The sequence below is a fragment of the Mesoplodon bidens genome, assembly GCF_964165515.1.
Source record: "Mesoplodon bidens genome assembly, chromosome: 19".
Lineage (NCBI taxonomy): Eukaryota > Metazoa > Chordata > Mammalia > Artiodactyla > Ziphiidae > Mesoplodon > Mesoplodon bidens.
Window position 1 is genome coordinate 22,938,033 of NC_138179.1, and position 20,095 is coordinate 22,958,127.

The 20,095-nt window shown below is 56.0% G+C and overlaps 1 protein-coding gene across 2 annotated transcripts in view; it reads left to right on the forward strand.

Annotated features, from left to right (window-relative positions):
• NTN1 (netrin 1) overlaps positions 1 to 20,095 on the forward strand; it is a 194,336-nt gene that overhangs the window by 124,356 nt on the left and 49,885 nt on the right. For both annotated transcript variants that reach the window (XM_081219268.1, XM_081219267.1), the window contains exons 3-5: positions 583 to 771; positions 15,847 to 15,996; positions 19,270 to 19,323. In XM_081219268.1, the coding sequence (XP_081075394.1) occupies positions 583 to 771; positions 15,847 to 15,996; positions 19,270 to 19,323 (393 nt within the window). The remainder of the gene's footprint in view (positions 1 to 582; positions 772 to 15,846; positions 15,997 to 19,269; positions 19,324 to 20,095) is intronic.

The following is a 20,095-nucleotide window of genomic DNA, read 5'->3' on the forward strand; positions in this document are numbered from 1 at the left end:
CTGAGGCCTCTCTCCTTGACTTGCACCCCTGCCATCTCTCTGCGTGTCCAAACTTCCTCTTTATAAAAAGAGGACGCCAGTCAGATGGGACTGGGGTCCACCCTTATGTCCTTATTTTAATGTAATCATCTCCTTAAAGGCCCCATCTCCAAGATAGGTCCTCTACCAAGATGTCTCCCAATACAGCCCCGTTCCAAGGTTCTGGGGTTCGGGCTTCAGCACATGAATGGGGTGGGGGGACACACAGTTCAGCCCACAGCAAGCAGGATTGGGGCGCCAGGAGGATGCCAGCTGCATCTCCCAGCTCTGACTTGTGTGATGGGTGTGTGGGCCGGGGGGAGTGGGGATCCTTTGAAGGAAGTGAACGCCCTCCACTGGAGAGGGAAGCAGCCGGCTGGCGACGGTTCAGGTACTGCCAGGTGGTCAATACCCGCTGATGAATGCAAACAGGGGAGCCAAGGAAAAAGCTCCCGGAAGAAAGGCTGCCTCAGGGTCGGGCAGTGGAGGAGGGGCAGCTGGGGGGACGGGGTCTCCGGCGCCCCTCCTGACTCTGCTCCTGACCCGCGTCCCTGTCTCCCGTAGCCTGTAACTGCAACCTTCACGCCCGGCGCTGCCGCTTCAACATGGAGCTTTACAAGCTGTCGGGGCGCAAGAGCGGAGGCGTCTGCCTCAACTGTCGCCACAACACGGCCGGCCGCCACTGCCACTACTGCAAGGAGGGCTACTACCGCGACCTGGGCAAGCCCATCACCCACCGCAAGGCCTGCAAAGGTAGGCGGGGCGGGCCTGGGCCGCCCCTCCCTCCCCCCACCCCCCCGCTTCTCCTCCTCCGGTGTTTCTTTTTTCTAGTCCCCACGCTGAGATCATCTCACGCACGCACGCACGCACGCACGCACGCACGCCTCCCAGGTATCTGGAGGTGTAAGTCGGAACAAAGGGGCAGTGGAGAAACGGCTCCGGGAGAAGAAAGGAGGTGGGGTCCCCGCGAGGGTGCAGGGCTCCCGGGCCCCGCCCCGCCCCCTCCGTCGGCACAGGTGTGCCGCATACCACAGGGCGGGGGTCATGTTCACCGGGCTTACCGTCGGCACAAAGGACTCTCTTTCACCAAAACCAAGCAGATGCATTTCTTTGGATGTGTGCGCACCGCTCCCCCCGCCTCCAGCCCCCGACACTGACACAGATGCGCACCTTCACTGTGATGTCGGCAACTGGGGGGCTGGGGGCGGGCGGGGCTCAGAAGGAACATTTAATCCACCTGCAAATAGTTTCACTTCTCAGGACAAAAAATTAAAGGGAGATGGGGGACTCTATTTTTTGTTCACTGAAGCAAGCAGTAATGTTTTAACTTTCTGCTGTTTGTTTTCTCCCACTAACAAAAATGAAGCGATGGTCAGATGACTCAGAGGACTTGATGAAATGCCAGGGAATTTAGTGACATTGGGGGAGGGGAGAAGTGCTCTCCCCCCACCCCCATTTGCTTTTGGGAATTCCAGGAACCAGGACTCTCCGGGTCCAAAACGTGAGGCCTAGCGCCACGGCTTCCTGTGAGCATGGCTTCCTGAGAACATATTTATCTCCGAGGGCTCTTGGGCCACAAGCCAGCATGGCTGGGGTCCTCACATGGGCCTGTAAAGACCCTGACACCGGAAAGACACAAGCCATGGGAGACTTAGGCCCAGATGATGAGCTGCAGCAGGGAAACCCTCCTATGGCTACTGCTTAGCCTTGGATGAAGCCAAAGTATCATCCTCTTAACAGGAAATCTACCAGATGTTGGGCACTTGTGTGCAGGGCCGATTACATAATTCGTGGGCCCCGGTGCAAAATGAAAATACGGGGCTTCTTGTTCAGGAATTGCTAAGAATTTCAAAATGGCAAGCAGAGTTTCAACCAAGCACGTGCCCTTCTGAGTGTGGGGCCCATGAGCCGGCCCTGCTTGTGCAGGACGCTGTTCTCCAAAAAACAGGTTCCCAGTCTGTCTCCTAGAGAAATCCCTTGGATTCCAAATTAGCAGAGATGAATAGGATGGCTTCCAACACACAAGCAAGCTCTCCTTCCAGATCTGTGGACTTAAGGCTGCCTCTGGTGGTTGCCGAGAGAAATTTAAGCGTAAAGGTAGCTGGGCTGTTTCCACATTAAAAAAACAACTGATCAGGTGAGAATCCCCCAGGAGCCTTTGAGCAGGGACTGAGAAAGTGACCTGGGCAAAGGGATCCAAGAAACGTCTACGGTGGCAGGAAGGCAGGGGCACCATGGAAGGAGGGCTTTGGGTTTTCAGAGAATGTAGTTGGAAGGTAGCCAACGCCTTGTGCCCAAGTGTTTGTTGTCTCTCTTCTACTGAAGAAACTGAAGTCAGGGTCTTGTAAACAACTGGTTGCATAGATTTCGTGGGAATTTGGCCAAGAAAATTTAATCAACAGGGGCCAGTCGGGTGGGCAGCCCTGTGCCCGCAGATGAGAAGGTCTGGGCTGTGTCTGGAAAGGCAGTGGTCACTTCCTGCCATACCAGTTTCTTCTGTCAGAGCAGGAAAGGCATGTCCCTGGAGAGTCAGGAAGGAGCAGGACCTTGGTCATCTTGCCATCTGCCTGCTCTCCCTTTCTTCTGTTGCTGTGGGGAGGGATGAGGGCCGTGTGTGGCCCTTCACTGCTGGGAGCCAGCTGTCAGGAGGCCACGGGGTCCTGGGAACCTGCAGATCATCCTCCAGGGCTCTGCCACTCTAGTTAAATGGTGTGGAGCTGCCGGCTTCCTTTGCTGGTTTCCAGGAGGGACAGATGCAGGCAGATGAGGGTGTGGTCCTGTCTTATTTCAAATGCTTTGGCCAGCCTCGGTGACTGGGTCCTTTCTCCCAGCCCTGGACAGCAACTGCTTTGGTGGTAACGCTGGGAGAAGAACCCATGGAAGAGGAGAGAATGTAGGGATGGAATCTGCTCAGAAGGACACTCGCTTATCCTTCTGGGGAAATGTGGCAGGAAAGGGTGGGACTCTCAGTGCCTCCTGATTGGTGAGGAAAGACAGTGCTTCAAGGATCCTGCCTCCTGATTGGTGAGCCAGAGCATTGCCTGAAGGGCCCTGCTTTGTGATTGGTGAGAAAATACAATGCCCGAAAGATCTGCTCTCTGATTGGTGAGAAGAAGAATGTGACCTGAAAGGTCTTGCCATTTCATTGGCGAGGAAAGTCATCTGTTGAAAGTTCCAGCTCTTTCCCCTCAGCTCTTTTTTCCCCCCTTAGGGGATATGGGAACTTTGAATCCACAGTTCCCCCACCAAAGAAAGACCCTGAGATCTTGGTGGGAACCAGCTGTAGGAGTTCACATGCCGGCAGGGGGATGTGTACCCTTGAGATCTTCAGACAGGCGTCTCTCCATCACCGCGCCCCCGAGGAGTCCACTGTCTTGTCTTCCCAGGGCCGGATGGTTTAAGGAAATGGTTCCCTTAGTGGAAGCATTTGGTCCCAGCATTTTGATCTCAGATGGTTTGCTCTCAGGGGCTTCCAAAATCATGTAGATGCGGAGTCACCCCCAGCCCTGGCCCCATTGTAGCTCTCGGGTGAAGGCTGCACTTCTTTGCTCTGTTTCAGATGCATTTCATGGGGGACATGGGACAACCAGCAGTGCCTCTTGACTCAAGTTGGCCGTTGACCTGAGGGTGCTTGGGAATGGCTACTGGGGCCCCTTTACCCCCACCCCCGACCCGACTTCCCAGGGTCCGGGAGGAGCCCCGGGCAGGGCCTGAGGCCACCCATACACTGCTGGTGATTGGCTGACTCCCGACCTTGTTCAGTTGAGAGCAGGGGTGGACCCAGACACGGACAGCTTGGAGCAAGGGTGTTCCATCCCAAACATCATAATGCCGTTCCCCCATTTGCGAAGTTTCATAGCAACAAATTTGTTGGGTACTTTCTCTCCTCCCCTAGTTTACCAGACTGGGGCTGGCAGGGCCGGTTCACACAAAGGGCTGTAATCAACATGCCCAGGGAGCAGGCGGCTGCACTCTCCGCTATTCAGCGCGATTTCACAGCACTGGGAAGGCCTCATTATGGCGTGGGCTGTTGTCCTATACAAAGTCAGACGAGATGAATTTCTCCCCTTTCTCTGCAGAAGGGTGTGTGAATGATACTCGTTCTGGAATCTGTCAAAAGATAGGCGGTTTTGTTTACCATTTGTCTTCTTTATGGACTTGGAGGCTCTTTCTCTTTAGAGCCGGCAAAGAAGACGTTACCATTTAACCATTTCAGCCATGCCTTCCTTTAAACGATATTAATTTATCATCTCCCCAAACTATCTGTGATGGATAAAGACATTCCAGGAGTCTCCCGTGAACTGAATTGTGAGGAGAATGAAGAAATTACCCACCGCATCTAGCGCCCCCGCTCAGAGCGGCCTGCTTCTTTCCCTGGTTGACCTGCCCCCTTCAAGTCCACAGTCACCGTGGCTGATCTCAGGCTGCTAAGAAGGTGCCCGAGTCCTCAGAAGATGCGGGCAGCAGTGGGCAGAAGCCTGAGATGGTCCACACCAGCTTTGCCAGGGCTTGCTTGCCATTCCCATCCACCCCTGTTTCTTGCAGCAGCTCTGCCAAGGGTTGGGGAGGAATCGAGCATTTTGGGCCACGCCCTGGCCTCCCCAACCACTCTGATGTGTAGCCAAGGCTGAGAACCAGGGCAGTGGGAGAAGAAGAAATGAGTACAGTGATCTGCTCTTGTGTTGAGAAAGGGGATATTCACAGGTGACCTAGGATTTATTCTTTAGAGGGGAGAGCCTTATGTTTTAATGGCTCTCTTGATGAAAACTGGGCAGAGGGGGCTGTGTGTTTAAAATTGTGAAAATTTAAATCTTGCTGGTAAGGCTGGGAGCTTAGTTATACAGCCTGATGCTCCAGTGTCCAGATGAAGGCTGGGATTGGACAGTCATTACTGCTTCATAGTGTGTGTGTGTGTGTATATACATGTGTGTATGTCTAGATCTGGTGGTCTGAGGATTTAGTCACTGCACAGCTAGGAACCTGGGACCTCCACCCCTTCCTGACTCTAAGCTAGTGTCCATGCAGTGGACAAAAGCCTGAAAGCCTTAGAGACGCCCTTTCGATGTGTGGGCATCACATTTCCTTTTCCTAGCATCATCTTGGGAGGTACAGGGAAAAGGCTTGGTCGTCTTGGCAGGAAGCTTCTCAGTGGCTGGAGCGGCTCCCAGAGGGCAGAGACCACAAAGCCAGCACCCACGGGGAGAGAGACAGTGAGAGGAGAGGAAATCCTCATGGAAGGGCTCAGCTCCAGCTGTGGCCTGTGTTGGTGCAGGCTTCCTTGTTCCCTGGGAACGTGGGGGTCAGAATTCTGATCTCCAGATTTGCTCCAGGCTCAAAGCCCGGAGAGCATCACGCAAGTCATGGGACCTTCCTGGACCTCGGTCTCCTCATCTATAAAATCATATTCAGATTTACGGCCTCTGAGCCCCATACACCTTTGACGTTCCACATAACACATCCTCTTTTTTTAAAAAAAATCATAAATTAAAAAAAATTTATGGGTCCCTGATCCAATAGGACAATCTCTTGTGTAAGTGAAGTTTGTGACCCGGGAACTTGGAAAATCTGGCAGAGCCAGGAAATCGGGTGGAGGTGGTTTTCTCCTAAGGTCTTTACAAATGAAGAGAATCTCCCATCTTGTGACTTGGACCTTGCGGTGCCCTGCTCTGAAGGGGGGTCTTTCAGGCCCAGCCCTCCGTCTCATTCCCCTGGGCCTACTTGGCCAGTTTCTTTACCTCCCTGGGTGTCAGTCTCCTTGTTTGTGAAGCTTGCTCTCATCCTGATTTTACATGAACTCTCCTAGAGGATCCCCGGGGTCCCCGGTCTGAACAGAAAAGCCTCCTGATGTTTGCAGTCCCCCAGTTAACAGGGGGCATTTTACTTGGGAAATAACTTCTGCTACCAGAAGAGCAGCAGGTTACCCCAGCCACGGGCTAGGGATGAAGAGCTTTTAAAAGCATGGAACTTGGAGTTATTGAGACCAGGGTTCAGATTCCACCTCAAGGCAAGGTATTTAGTCTTTGGTGCCTCAGTTTTCCCATCTGAAAATGGGGATAATAATAGTCCCTCCTCCCTCCTAGGGTTATGGTGTCGCTTAAAGGAGATGATGCAGAGGAGGTCCCCAGCACATGGCGTGCACGCCACACTGGTGAGCTGTTATGATTATTAGTACAAGCGGAGAAAAAGAGAGTAACCAGAGCCCCAGCCATTGCCAGTGTGCACACCAAGTGGATGGAGACCATTCCTTTGGCTCCCCGTGGCCTTAGTTCTTTCGGTGAGTGCGGTGCACAGGAGAGCTGGCCCCTCTCACCTGAGAGTCTCAGCCCCAGGGTGTACTTGAAGACCGATTCCCACCAGAGACTGGGCAGGGCCCCAGGGATTTGCCCTAATGCCGTTGCACACCCTTGATAATGGATTTACACGCTTTGGGAGCAAAATTGACAAACGTCTGGAACGGCAGAGATGGGTGCCTGGCAGCCAGCAGGCGGAGGCCCTGAGCGGAGAAGGTGGGGAAGGGCTGTGTGCATCCAGACGCAGTTCTGAAGGTGCTGCTAAGAAAGACCTGCAGCATCTGAGGGGCTCCCGATGGGTCTGGGGCTGAAAGGGATGCGAGGCCCCAACTGGTCCTCACTGTTGGTCATCAGGTGTTCCAGCACCTCCCCCACTGCATTGTCCAGCCCCTGCCCGCCTACCTGAGCCTGTGCATGCAGACCACACACACACACACACACACACACACACACACACCACACCACACCACACCACACCACACCACACCCGACCTGTAGGACCTGTGCCGTTTGCCTCAGCTGTAAATCAGGTGCAGGAAGACTATAGTTAACTAGATCACGGAGGGTCGTAATCCAGTTTGGGATGATGGGGCTCCCTCCCCCTTTCCACTTCCTGCCGTCTGCACCTTGATCGGAAAGAGAGGTCGTGCAGCTTGAAACGTTTCTTTTGTGCCTCGTTAGCAACTGCTGGGAAAAAGAAAAGCGGAGCCTCGGAGGAGGAGGCGGACCCAAACAGCTGAGATGAAGTTTGTGGATTATCTGTGGATTTAAATTATCCTCGGCCCCTCATTAGCACGGAGAATTTAGGAGTGGGGAGTGATCATCGTCAAGGTGGCCAGTGACCTCGGTTGTGAGGGGAAGGTCTTTGCTTTGTGCCCCTCCTACTTTCCTCCAGAGTCACAGGGTCCATGAAAGGAGCTCTTCCCCGCGGAGAGGGCGGCACCTTGGCCCTGAGCATGTGCATTGATTCAGCCCACGTTCATGGATCGCCTGCTCCACGCGGAACTGGGGGTACAGTGGTGACCAGGACAGACACGTACCCCTGGAGCTTGTGTTCTGGAGGGAGGTTGATGATAGAGAAGAAAAAGTAAGCAGAGGATGATTACAGATTGTGGTGAGGAACATGGAGGAAATAAATAAGGTGGAAGGACAGAGTGTCCCGGGAGGACCTCTGGGGATGGGATGGACTTTGAGATGAGACCTGGGGTGTGAGAAACAAACAGCCATGGGGGCACTGAGGGAGGAGCAGTACCATTGCCTGGAAGCAGGTAAGGGTTGGAGGGCTCTCTGTCAGAAGGGAGGCGACGAGGGCAGGGAGGAGGGGGCCGTTCCAAGAGCAGTGGGTGCCACCGGAGGGCTGAGGGTCAGGGACTGGAGTGATGCGTCTGGCTCACCTTGTAAGAAGCTCCTGCTGTGAGACATGCCGCAGATGGGAGAAAACATTTGTGCGTCGCATATCCGACCCAGGACTTGAATACAGGCTGTGTAGAGGCCTCTCAGAACTCCACGATAAGACAACCAACCACTGAGCTAGAAAGGGGCAGAATACTTGAACAGCTACTTGGCAAAGATCCAGGGATGGCCAATAAATACCCAAACCATCATTTGTCTGCATTAGGGAAATGCAGATTAAAACCACAGCGAGATGCCACCACCCGCCCATTAGAATGTTGAAAATAAAAAGTCCTGACAGTCCCAAGCACTGGCGCGGGTGTGTAGTAACCGGAACTCTCGCACACGGCTGGGGAATTCAGAATGGCACAGCTGCTCCGGAAAACAGTTTGTCAGTGTCTTACAAAGTTAAGCATAGACCTGCCATAATACTCAGCAATGCCTCCCCTAGGTATTTATCCCAGACAAACGAAATCTGTGTTCACACCAAAACCTGCACACGGATGTTGATAACAGAGTTATTCGCAACTGCCAAAAACTGGAAACAACCCAACGGATGCTTCAGTGCGTGAATGGACAGCCAGTGGTGCACCCGTACTGTGAAATCCGACTCAGCAATGCAAATGGATGTGCTGTTGATTGACACAGCAACATGGGCGCATCTCAAATTCGTTGGGTGTAAAGGAGGCCTATCTCAAGACTACCTACTGTATGACCTCACCGAACATACGGTACCTCCATATATTTTACATACAGTACATCCCAGAATAAGATGGTCTGCAAAGCTGTAGGGACCGAGAATAGATCCTGGGTTGCCAGGAGTAGGGATGGGGGGCTCACTGCAAAGGAGGAGTGCAGGGGATTCCTGGGAGAGTTGGGCTGTTCTGTGTCCTGAGTGTGGTAGTGGCTGCAGGACCCTGTGCATGTGATAAAGCCCTAGGACTGGACACCACAAAAAGCAAACTTGACCGTGTGTGAATGAAATGCTGCTGATGATGGTGATGACGAGCTGCTTCCGTAGGGCTCTGTGATGCTGACTTTGGACCTCCTGGTCCCCTGTCTCCCATTCCTTATGGCTCTGAGCTCACAAAGGGACCAGTCCCCCTGAGGTCAGCATTCACTCCTCCTCCCTGCCCCGCCCCCAGCCCGCCTCTCAGAGCCCCACCCACTGTCTGCACCATACCCGAGGCCCTTCCCTTCTGGAGTCCCCAGCCACCTCGGCCAGCCTCCACTTTCCTTTTCTCTCGGGGTCCATCCTCCTCACCCTGTTGGGGAGCAGGGAACACCCCTTAGTGCCTGACGTGTGTCCTTCCCCCAAGCGCCACCTCTGGGGGGTCCCACCAGGCTTCCCCAAAGAGGCCCAGCACACATGCAAGAGATATGGGAAGCCTTTGGATCTGAACTTGATTTTCTCTGAAGATTCTGGCCCTTTCTGTCTTCACGCACAAACTCTCACCGGCGCAGAGCATGTGGCTCTCCCTTCCCCTCCCGCCGCCTATCCCCCCCCGCCTCCCCCCACAGCAGCAGGAGCTCAGCCTGGTCCACATAACAGGGCCCCACCTGCCCCCGCTTTCTTTGTGGATGGTGTCCAGGTACACAGACAAGCGTCACTCCAAGCAGAGAAGGGTGTTTCACCCTAACCCAGTGCCATGGGCAGAGGAGGACCTTGGGCCTATAGGCTGTAGACCTTGGAGTCCCAGGGACCCCCTGACTGTCTCTAATGATGCTCGCTGACGGACGGCAGTGTCCCAGATTCAGGGCCGGGCGGTTTCTCTCCCTAACGCGCTCCTCTGCAGCCCCGAGGCCTTGTGGGCACCAGAAGGGGCGTTTCTGTCAGACCCCGGCTGGGCAGCGCTGCCTCCAGCACCTGGCGTTTGGCGCTTCTTAAAGGATGGGAATGGCAGGCTCCCCGCACGCATGGGGCGGGCGAGGACGAGGCCGCCCACGGGCAGGGCCCCTGGAGAAGCTCACGGTGCAGCCTCGCTCCTCTGACCCGGTGCCAGCCTCCCGCTCAGCCCGGGCACCCAGCGCGCTTCCCGCCTGAGGCCTGTGTGGGCTGCCCTTTTGCAGATGGCCCTCACGTTGAGGCGTCAGTGAGGTACTGTTGTAGAATCTGAGCTGGGAGGGACCGTAGCCATCACAGAGGTCCTGATATCTGCTGCACCGGCCTGCTGGGGTGTCAGGGGCCCTCAGAGACGCGGCCTACCTGGAGAAAGCTTCCATCCCCCAGCAGAGGCAGCGACTTCCACAGGGGAGCCGAGGCGTGAAAGGGCCCCCAGGCTGGTTGGTTGAGTGACAGGACGGTCTGCCTTCTCCTGAGGCCCGGGACGCGCCTGGGCAGAGCCCCTCGGGAAGAAGACGCTTTCCTGAGGCTGAACACGAGCTGTGAGTGTGCTCAGGGGCCCAGAACAATGTACCGCAGGCCTGGAGCTTAAACAACAGACATCTATTTCTCACTGTTCTGGAGGGTGGAAGTACAAGACCAAGGTGGCCGCAGGGCTGTTTCCTTCTGAGGCCTCTCCTTGGCTTGAAGACGGCCGTCTTCTCCCTGTGTCCCCACGTGGCCTCCCTCTGGGTGTGTCTGTGTCCTCACCTCCTCTTCTTACGAGGACACCAGTCATACTGGCTTGAGGCCCACTCCAGTGACTGAATTTTACCTTAATCTCCCCTTTAAAGAGCCTGTCTGTGAGTACAGTCATATCCTGAGGGACTGCGGTTAGGACTCCAACATTTGAATTCTGGGGGGGGGACATAATTCAGTTCATAACATGAGTTCACAACTGGCTGGAGGCCTGGGTGGTGGCCGTGAAGACATCTGAGGTGAGGTTTGGTGCTGCGGTTGTTCTCTCTCCCCCTCCTGTCTGGAGCTGCTCCAGAGGGTCTGGGTGCCAGGCCCACGCCCCTCTCCTCCACACGCATGTGTCCTGGGATCACTGCCACTTGAGGGCCCCTGGAGCCAGGTCCTCAGGAAAAGTACGTAGATGTCCTGTTAGGAACCCAGGATGGGTTTCCAGAGCCAGGGCTTGAGCTGCAGTGGAGAGGGCCCAGCTGCAGGCATGCCTCTCCTCCTGATGGGAGCTGTGGGCCTTCAGGGATCCAGGACAGAGAGCGTCAGAGGGACCAGGAAAGGCAGCTGCTCGGGACCAGCCTCCAGGGATCAGAGCTGAGAGGGACTCTAGCCATCACGGGGGTCCTGATAACTCCTCCAGGTCAGCTTTGCAGGGGCTCTCGGCAACCCTGGTACACTTCTTGTAGCTGACGACCCGAATCTCAGAGAGGAGATTCTGGTCCAGTGCAGCAGGTCATGGTGTCGGGTGGGGTGGCCCATGGGTGTGGAGGCAGGGCCTGGTGTGTGCCTGGCAGCAAGAGCACTTTCCTAGACCCCCGGGCCAGGATACTGCAATGGACTGTGGCAGTCGGGGTGACGGGCCCAGGGGACAGGCCACTACCCTGGATCTTAGCCTGTTGAGTTGGAAGCAACTTTAGTGCAAGTATAGACCTCCTGCCTTAGAGATGAGTCACCCGAGGCTCAGAAAGAGTGAGGCACTAGCTCAGGGTCACACAGCATTACTGGCAGGGCAGGGTCAGACCTGGGTCTCTTGACACTCATCTGAAACCATCTGTGCGTCCCGAGCTGTCCGTTTCTGGCCGATGACCCAGAGCAAGGACAGTCTGTCTTCTCCTCTGGAGGAGAGGTCCTCCAGCCCACGTGTTCGTGAGAAACCTAATCCGGCCACCTTCTCAGGGCCCTGGGCTTCCGCTTGGTCTCACCTTCCTCTTCATGGAAAAACCCTCCGGTAGGTTGTTGCCCAGGACCAGGTGCTGCCTGCTGCTGCACACGGGTGACCTGCCGGGGAAGGGCCTGACCTCCTCCGTAAAGGAGTTGCTGACTTCCCAGGAAACGGGAGTCACCAAATGGGCTTCTTGTGGCAGAAGACATTCTGACCCAGACCTCGGTCTCGCAAGAATCAGAGAGGCTCTCACTTTGTCCCCTTAACCAGACCCCCTGCCAAGGAAAAGACTTCCCCTTACCTCACATCTGCATCCTCCCAGCTCAGCTTGCCCCCATCCGCTCCCCTGCCCACTGTGGCGCTGTGTGTGCGTGAGATCCTGTAGGAATCTGTGTGTTTGTGTGTCTGGGTGTGTTTGGGGGTTGTAGGGATATGGCAGGATCCCTTTGGCTTTCTCTCCCTAAGGACCAGGGCTGGGGCCTCCTATGTGGGCAGCTCAGGCCCCCTTCCTATGACACTGCCAGCTGGATTCCCTGGTCCAAGGCTATAGAGGACCCTCTGTGGGCTGTTGTCATCCATCCGTTCTCCTCACACCTTGAAGCTCACCCTTCTTTGCACAGAGGGTATAACTTAGGCTTTCCTTATTCATGGGCTTTTGGGAAAAGTCTTTACTTTGGGGCCGTTTAGCTTGGAATTGAGAATGAGTGCAATGCAAGTCTCTGTGTTGGGGCTGCATTTGGCTGCACGTAAGGGATGTCACCTGGCCTTGGTTTTAACAGGGAAGTGTGTATTTCTCCTTGCAGAACAGAAAGCGCAGAGGGGCAGTCTAGAGGGTGAGGACCCTCGGTGATGTGCTCAGAGATCAGGCGCTTTCTGTCTCCCGGTCCGTGGCCTCCTCTGTGTGGTCTTACTGATTTCACAGGCTGGTGTGAGGACCAGAAGGATTACATATGAGAGAGTGGATGTGCTGAGGTGTTCCCAGGTGTCCGGGTAGCAGGCTGGTGCTGCAGGAGCGCTCCACCTCTGGGGATGGTCCCACCGCCCTGGAGGTGACCTGAGTAGCCTCCTGAGGCCCCCCACCCTGTGGGACCCTGCTGGCTTCTCTTCCTGGAACAGTGATTTTCGAGGAAGCACAGTCAGCCTTCTGCCTCTGTGAGACCAAGGGCCAGTCGGTAAGAGTCTTTGCAGAATCCTGGGAGAAAGATGTGGAAAGTGCCCTCTCCTTTAACCAAAGGATGGCCCTAAGGATGTGCCTGCTCCATGGAGCAGACACTCTGCCTTGCCATCACCCAGGGTGGCCCTCAGCTCTGCTGACCTCAGCTGGTGCCTGGCTCCTCCCCGGCAGCCCACCAGCCTGGGGGGTTAAGGAGTCACCAGCTTCGAAGGGCCTCGGGTGAGGGCGATGCACGCTGCTCCCCCCAGATTCTGCTCTGGGCTGGCTCCTGCCTCGGTAAAGACGACCTGGGCCTGCGGGTGACTTGGCTCTGACCCTACAGTGACCAAGCAACCTTTGGTGATCTCCCAGCCAAGGCCAAGGCCCAGAAGTTACTGGCACGCAGCTGTGCTCTGTCAGCACGGGGGGGAGGACGTTTTGGCCTGGGTTTTAGGATTACCAGCAGGCTTGCGAGGCCAACCAAGCGAGGTCAGCCGGCAGGAGCCTCGGGACTCCACATCTGCCTGGTGCCCACAGCCGCGGCAGGGGCTTGGGACGCCAGCGGTCCTGTGCTGTGGCCCTCTGCTGTCACCAGGCCAGCTCAGAGACGCTGTCCGTGCCCCATCACCCTTCCCATCACAGGGATGGATCTAAGGTCAGAGGTCGTCTCCCACCATCCTCTCCTCACATTATCATTCACAACATGCATCGAGACTGAGTGAAGAAAGGGAAGAAGAAGAAGAAAAAACCAATAGGAAATGAACTTGAACTTAGAGTAGGTTTTAGACAAGTTTCTAACAGAAGGATTTGCTGCTGTCTACAGGGGCAGGACTGGGACAGTTCCATGTCCTCCCCCAGGCCTGTGGTCCCTGCCATCCTCTCACCTGACACGGAGCACCCTGCGGCCGGGACCCCCCACTCCCAGAGTTTCCGGAAGCTCTCACGTGTCCAGACACACCTTTGACAAACAATTCCTCACATTCCTCTCCTTTCTGCCCCCTCCCCGCTCCTTCCTCTTCCTAATTCTCCTCCTCAGCCACTCCTGGGCCTGCTGGGAGAGGCCGCGTCTTCACCCAGGCCTCCTGCCCCACGCTGAGCAGTGCAACTGGGGAGGTGGTAGTTTAGCTCCCCGGGGAGCTCTGCTTTCACTGATTCCCTAGCATAGGTTTTCCCATTGGGAAAAGAAACAGAGCAGCTCTGGCACCAAGTGAAGTTGCTGCAGGATGCGCTCCTGCAGACGACTCTCCACCCGCTCCAGGCTTCCCTGGGGAGGGGGAGGGGGGAGGGCAAGGGGGACCCCAGGGATCCGGGGAGAACTTTGCCCTCCTTCATCCTGCCCCCGCTTCCCTACCCGCGATGAGTCCACTGCCTAGGTCCAGGGAGGCAGGTGACCTGTGTCTGCAGGTCCCACAGTTCTTGCCCGAGCATCACGGAGTTGGTGGCAATCTCAGTCCACTAGCTAACAGAGCAAGACACCATAGACCGGGTGACTTAGACAACACATATTTCTCACAGTTTTGGAGGCAGAGAAGTCCAGGATCGATGTACCTGCAGATTTAGTGTCTGATGACAGTTTTGCTTCCTGGTTTGCAGACCATTGCCTTCTTGCTGTGTAGAGAGAGATCTTTTCTCCTTCCTCTTCTCGTAAGGGTGCTAATCCCACCATGACCTTGTCTAAACCTAATTACCGGGGGCTTCCCTGGTGGCTCAGTGGTTAAGAATCTACCTGCCGATGCAGGGGACACGGGTTCAAGCCCTGGTCCGGGAAGATCCCACATGCCGCAGAGCAACGAAGCCCGTGCGCCACAGCTGCTGAGCCTGCGCTCTAGAGCCCGCGAGCCACTGAGCCCGGGTGCCGCAGCTACTGAAGCCCGCACGCCTGGAGCCCATGCTCCGCAACAAGAGAAGCCACCACTGCAGTGAGAAGCCTGCGCACGAAGAGTAGGCCCTGCTCAATGCAACTAGAGAAGGCCCGCACGCAGCGATGAAGACCCAAAGCGACCAAAAATAAATAAATAAATAAATAATTTTAAAAATAAAGAAACCTAATTACCTCCCAAGGGAAGGGCCCACCTCCTAATGGCATCACATTGAGAGTTAGGGCTTCAACATATGAATCTGCAGGTGGGGACACACTCAGTCGTCCATAATAGGGAGGATGTTCCCTCAAACTTCTCTGGCCATTTCCTCACTGGGATTGGGTCCTTGGGAGCCTCAGGTGCAGTGTGATAGGGTGGGCAACCCCAGCTCTTTAGCCTGTTCCAAATTAGGAGGAGGGGTGTGGGGTCCAGCAGCGGCTGGCCTAGGAATCAGGGCCTCACGGCACCTCTCAGCTTGGCCATTCCTTTTCTGCAAGGTCCTGGGGGTTCCTTCACCTTCGAGTCTTCGCATTTAATGGGGGTCTTTACATGATCGCTGGGACTCTTCCTAGCGCTACAGTTGATGGGCCTTGTGATCCAGAAACCTGTGTCTCAGACTCTGCCTGGCTGCAGATCAGGGTGGATGGACAGAGCAGAGTGGAGGCTGCAGGCTGGGGGGGAGGTCACACCCCCTCGGTGACTCCCCTGACCTGGCAAACCCCAGGGCTCCATCACGCCCCACTCTCTGTCCCTCCCACGCAGAGGGTCAGGAGCTGGCTGGGGCGGAGGAGTGACAGGGCACAAAGCAGCCTGTGAGGGGCAGGCGTACCCCCAGTTCTGACTCCTGCACTCACGCTCAGCACGTGGGCTGTGTACACCTTCCTCCCGGGGCTTCGGAAGGGCTCCCCCACTTCACCCTTGCCCCCCAGATGGTCCTTTCAAATCAGCCCGTTCTTGGGCCTCCCTGGTGGCGCAGTGGTTGAGAGTCCGCCTGCCGATGCAGGGGATACGGGTTCGTGCCCCGGTCTGGGAGGATCCCATATGCCGCGGAGCGGCTGGGCCCGTAAGCCATGGCCGCTGGGCCTGCGCGTCCGGAGCCTGTGCTCCGCAACGGGAGAGGCCACAACAGTGAGAGGCCCGCATACCGCAAAAAGAAAAAAAAAAAAAAAAAAAAAAAAAAAAAATCAGCCCGTTCTGATTTTCATTCCCCTTTCCAGGTAGGCAGGTGGTCAGGCATCAGAGCTTCTGGAATGTGTGCGGGCTTGGCTCCCCCAGCCCTGCTCTTCCCCTGGGATGGGGTCCGGGGCACCACTGGGTGGGGAGGACCCTGGGGGGAGGGTGTGCTCTGGCCACTGCCCACCCTCACCCCTGCCTCTGACCCCCCTGTCGTGTGTTCTCCACAGCCTGCGATTGCCACCCTGTGGGCGCCGCTGGCAAAACCTGCAACCAGACCACGGGCCAGTGTCCCTGCAAGGATGGTGTGACCGGCATCACCTGCAACCGCTGTGCCAAGGGCTACCAACAGAGCCGCTCCCCCATCGCCCCCTGCATAAGTATGCCAGGGCGCCCTTCTCCTGCAGGCTGGGGTGGGGTGCGGGCTTGGGGCTGGGGGGCCTTTCCTGGACACAGGTCACCCACATCCAGTGGGGGTAGTGCTCACTGAGGTGGCCCTCTGCACTTGGGGAGCCCGTGTGAGACCCCCAAGGCGGCGGGGGTCTCCATAGAGCCAGCCCATTTGTGGCTCTCTGTCCTGAAAAGACAGAGTCTCCTGCTCCCAGGGTGTGGGGTGAGGGGGGGAAGCAAGCCCCTCTCCTCAGCCCAGGTCCTGTTCCCATGTTCCACCTTGACCCTGGGCCTGGGCCTGGGTTGGGGGGCCTGGGTCAGGGGCTGCCACTGCTGCTGCGGGAATTCCAGGATCCCCAGCCCCTGGCAGATTCAGAACTGAAAGGACGGGCTCCACAAGGCCTTGGAGAGAAGCCGGCACGGCTCCCATGCATTCTGTGAGGGTCCTAGAGGCCCTGGCAGGCCAGCTGTCGGCCCCTTAGTTGCTGGAACTTGGGGAGGGGTGTGAGCAAGATGGGAGGGGTCGCTCAGGGGCCTTGGCTCAGAGAGTTTTAACATCTTACAACTGATAGGATTGCGCAGGTGTTATGAGCTGGATTAGCCCTGGATGGAAGTCAGGCCTGGTTGGGTGCTGGCCCCTGGCCTCAGCCTCGTTGAATCCGTGTGCAGGGCTGACCCGCGCCCAGAAAGAAGGTGGAAGAAGGCATGAATCCTAGCCTACTAGGCAGACACCAAGGATAAGGCTGTTTTTCTGGAGCAGGGGTTAGCACGCTCTGCTCAGGGATTTGGCCCACTGCCTGTTTTTGTGTGGCTCATTGGGGTTTGAGGTTTTTTCTTAACCTTTTTAAAATGATTGAAACAAAAATTAAAAGACTACTAGTTTATGACATGTGAAAATGATATGAAAGGAAACGTTCAGTGTCCATAAATAAAGTTTTATGGGACCCAGCCATGCCCACTTGTGCCCGTGCTACCTGTGGCTGCTTTGGGGCTCTAATGGCAGAATTGAGTAGCTGCAACAGAGACCCTACGACCTGCAGGACCTAAAATCTTTGCTAGCTGGCCCTTGGCAGGAGAAGTCAGCCGACCCCTGCTTTAGATTTTTCAGCGTCCTGTAGCTCTGGGTGGGCACTGGCTTCTCAGGTCAGGCACAAGGGGCTTGGAACAAACAACCTGAGGCAGAAGCAGGAGGGTGGGGACCCCTCAGCCCGGCAGGTGCTTAGGGTTCTTGGAGTGATCCCCCCTAGATCTTGCAGGGAATGTTCTCACACCGGGCAGGAGCCTTAAACCCCCAACACCTCAGCTGCCCGACTTGGGTGCGGCTTCACGTCCAGGACACGACGAGCTGTGTGGGTTCCAGCAGCTTTTCTGACCAGTTTCTACATCAGGAGATGTTTCCTTGTTGGCAGGGGTCCAGTAACAGCGGATAACCTAAATTCAAGCCATGGGAAATTGAGCTTGGATCCATCCAGGGCAGAGAAGGTTGAAATGAGTTTTCACGACATCTAATTGTCAGGGTCTCGCAGCTTGCAAGAGTCTTTCTTTTCCATCCATCCAAAAAGCTGCACAGTGAACATTTTTAGAAAGCTGGGAGGAAATTAGCACCACCATCTGGGCTTATGAAAACATGGAGGAAGCAAGTGAGGTCTCCCTTTTAAAGGGAGTCAGGAGCTGTTGGGTTTCCCAGAAATGGCTGAAACCAACATTTCAAATCCCCAGGGGGAAAGGCCTTGAAATTGGAGCTGATGTTTCAGAATTAGGGACAGAAACCTTGGGAGACTGGAACTGTCACTTTCCAACACGCTCTGTACCCTCTCCCTTCCTCTCGCAAAGGGCGGGCTGATGCTGGGGAGAGCATTCCCACCAAGGACCTGAAGACCCGGGTCTCCATCCTGGGATTTCTGTGAGCTCTTTTTGCCGGCATCAGGCTACAGGTGCCCAGACAGTGCCTTGGACACTTGTGTCTGATTCGCAACAGCTCTGGGAGCCCCGGGGCCCTCTGCTCACGTCCCAGAGCCGGGCCTAAGGAGCTGGGCTTGGGCAGCCAGGGTACCTCCATGGCCACTGGCCCCAGCCCCATTCCTGGACTTGTAAGATTAGGCTGGGCTGTCTGGATTTCCCTCTGGAATGTTCCTGCTGGGCGAGGTAGCTCATGAAGGCTTAGAGAGGGCCTGGTACAAGGCCCGGCTTCTTAATGAGCTGCTGTGACGGGGCACCTGCGGCTTGTTGTCGCTGATAAAATCACCTGAGAGTAAGATTTGACTCCGAATCGAGGGCTGGGTCTTCTGCCTGTTCCTTCTGAACGTGCAGAGGCTGGCTTCTGTGGGTGACCCTCACATTTGCCCCCAGGCCCGGGTATTCCATCTCGACCCCCCAAAGCCTCAGATCGCAGCTAATCTAGAGTCTGGGGGTCCGAGGGAGGTCTTACCCCTAATAGTGAGATGGTGGCCAGAATCAGTGGGATTCGTGGAGGCTTCTGTGACCACCCCCCCCCCGTTCACATGGTCACTCAGCAGGGGAGGTGAGTCCCTGTCCCTCAGGGACTTTCGGTTCGTGGTTTGGCCTCGTCTAGAAAGAGGAAGCCGGAGACGTGAAGCCTGGGTCTTCCCAGAGTCTGGCTGAACTTCCTCACCTTTTCTGAGCACCGGGCGGGGGCTTGTAGAGAAGCTAGTTGCCGTTCTAGGTAGGAGAGGAATGGTCACAAAAAAGCACATGCTTCTGTCAGGCCCTACGTTTTTCTGTATTGTCAGTCTTTTCTGCCCGCCGAGAAAATGCCTTAGCTTGTGAGATGTGAGATGTGAGCCCAGGGGAACTTGGGCCAGGGGTGCAGGCCCTTCTCTGCACATGGAAGACACCTCCCAGCCCCTCACATGCCACCCCTGCCATGGACCCCTTCCCCACCAGTGAGTCAAGGTCAGACCGGGCCACGCAGCCCCATCATGATGAGCAGGGGGCCTGGGGACCCCTCTCTCTGCCCCAGGGGCCGAGGTGAGTCAACAAGACGCAGACAGCAGAGGGGTCAGGGTCCTGCCTTCCCCTCGCTCCTGTCCCTGCCAGGCGGAGGGACGGCTTCCAGAAGAGAACAGGTAGGGTGCCTGGGCCCTCACACCGGCTTTCCCTTCCTCCCTGACCATCCTCTCCTGGGGTGAGGAGTGGGGCTGGGAGGGAGGGCCCAGGAAGGTTGGGAGGAGTCTGCACTGTGCTCATTCTTCTCTAACATGTTCTTATTGTTTCCCCTTCCTCCCATCCTGAACCCCACAAAGAGATCCCCGTGGCACCACCGACCACTGCAGCCAGCAGCGTGGAGGAGCCCGAAGGTAGGCTTCCCCCTTTGCTGCTTTCCTGCTTTTGCCATGGGGTGGGGTGGGGCCTGGGGAAGGGGGTTAGAGGGACCAGACTCCTCTGAACCACCATCGAGGCGCTGGTTGGTATGAGTGGTACCCCTGGGCTGGATTGAGGATGATGAAGCCACAGGGCATTTTTTTGCGATGTCCCTTCCAAGAATGGTGCCTAAGGCTAGCCTGTCTCCCAAGCCTGGGACCCTCAAAGCCACGTTCCTCCTGCTCAGCCAGTGAGGGTAAGAAGCTGCCTTCCAGCCCAGGGCCACCTGAGCTGGGGGTGACTCCTTTCGGGGTTGCAGAGAAGGAAGGAGATGGGTGGTGGGGATGAAAAAGGCATTCTAGAGCATTGGGGTCCATAAACAGAGTTGGGGAGAGGGCATCAATTGGGACAGGAAGAGACTCACCCCTTCACTGTCCCTTCCTTCTAACTGAAATCAAGAGTTTCCTGGGGAAGAAAAAAAAAAAAAAAGACTTTCCTAGTGGTCCAGTGGTTAGGAGTCCGCACTTCCACTGCAGGGGGTGCGAGTTCGATCCCTGGTGAAGGAACTAAGATCCTGCATGCTGTGTGGTGGGACCTAAAAAAAAAAAAAAAAGAGTTTCCTTTATTGCAAAGATGGGCCACAAACCATAGCCAGGCCAGCAACATCAGTGATTTGGCCACCAGCAGAAATCCCAGCCATTTTCACATCACGTTAGAGTTGGTGCAGCTATCATGGAATATTATTTATGCTCACTAAATTGCTTCAGA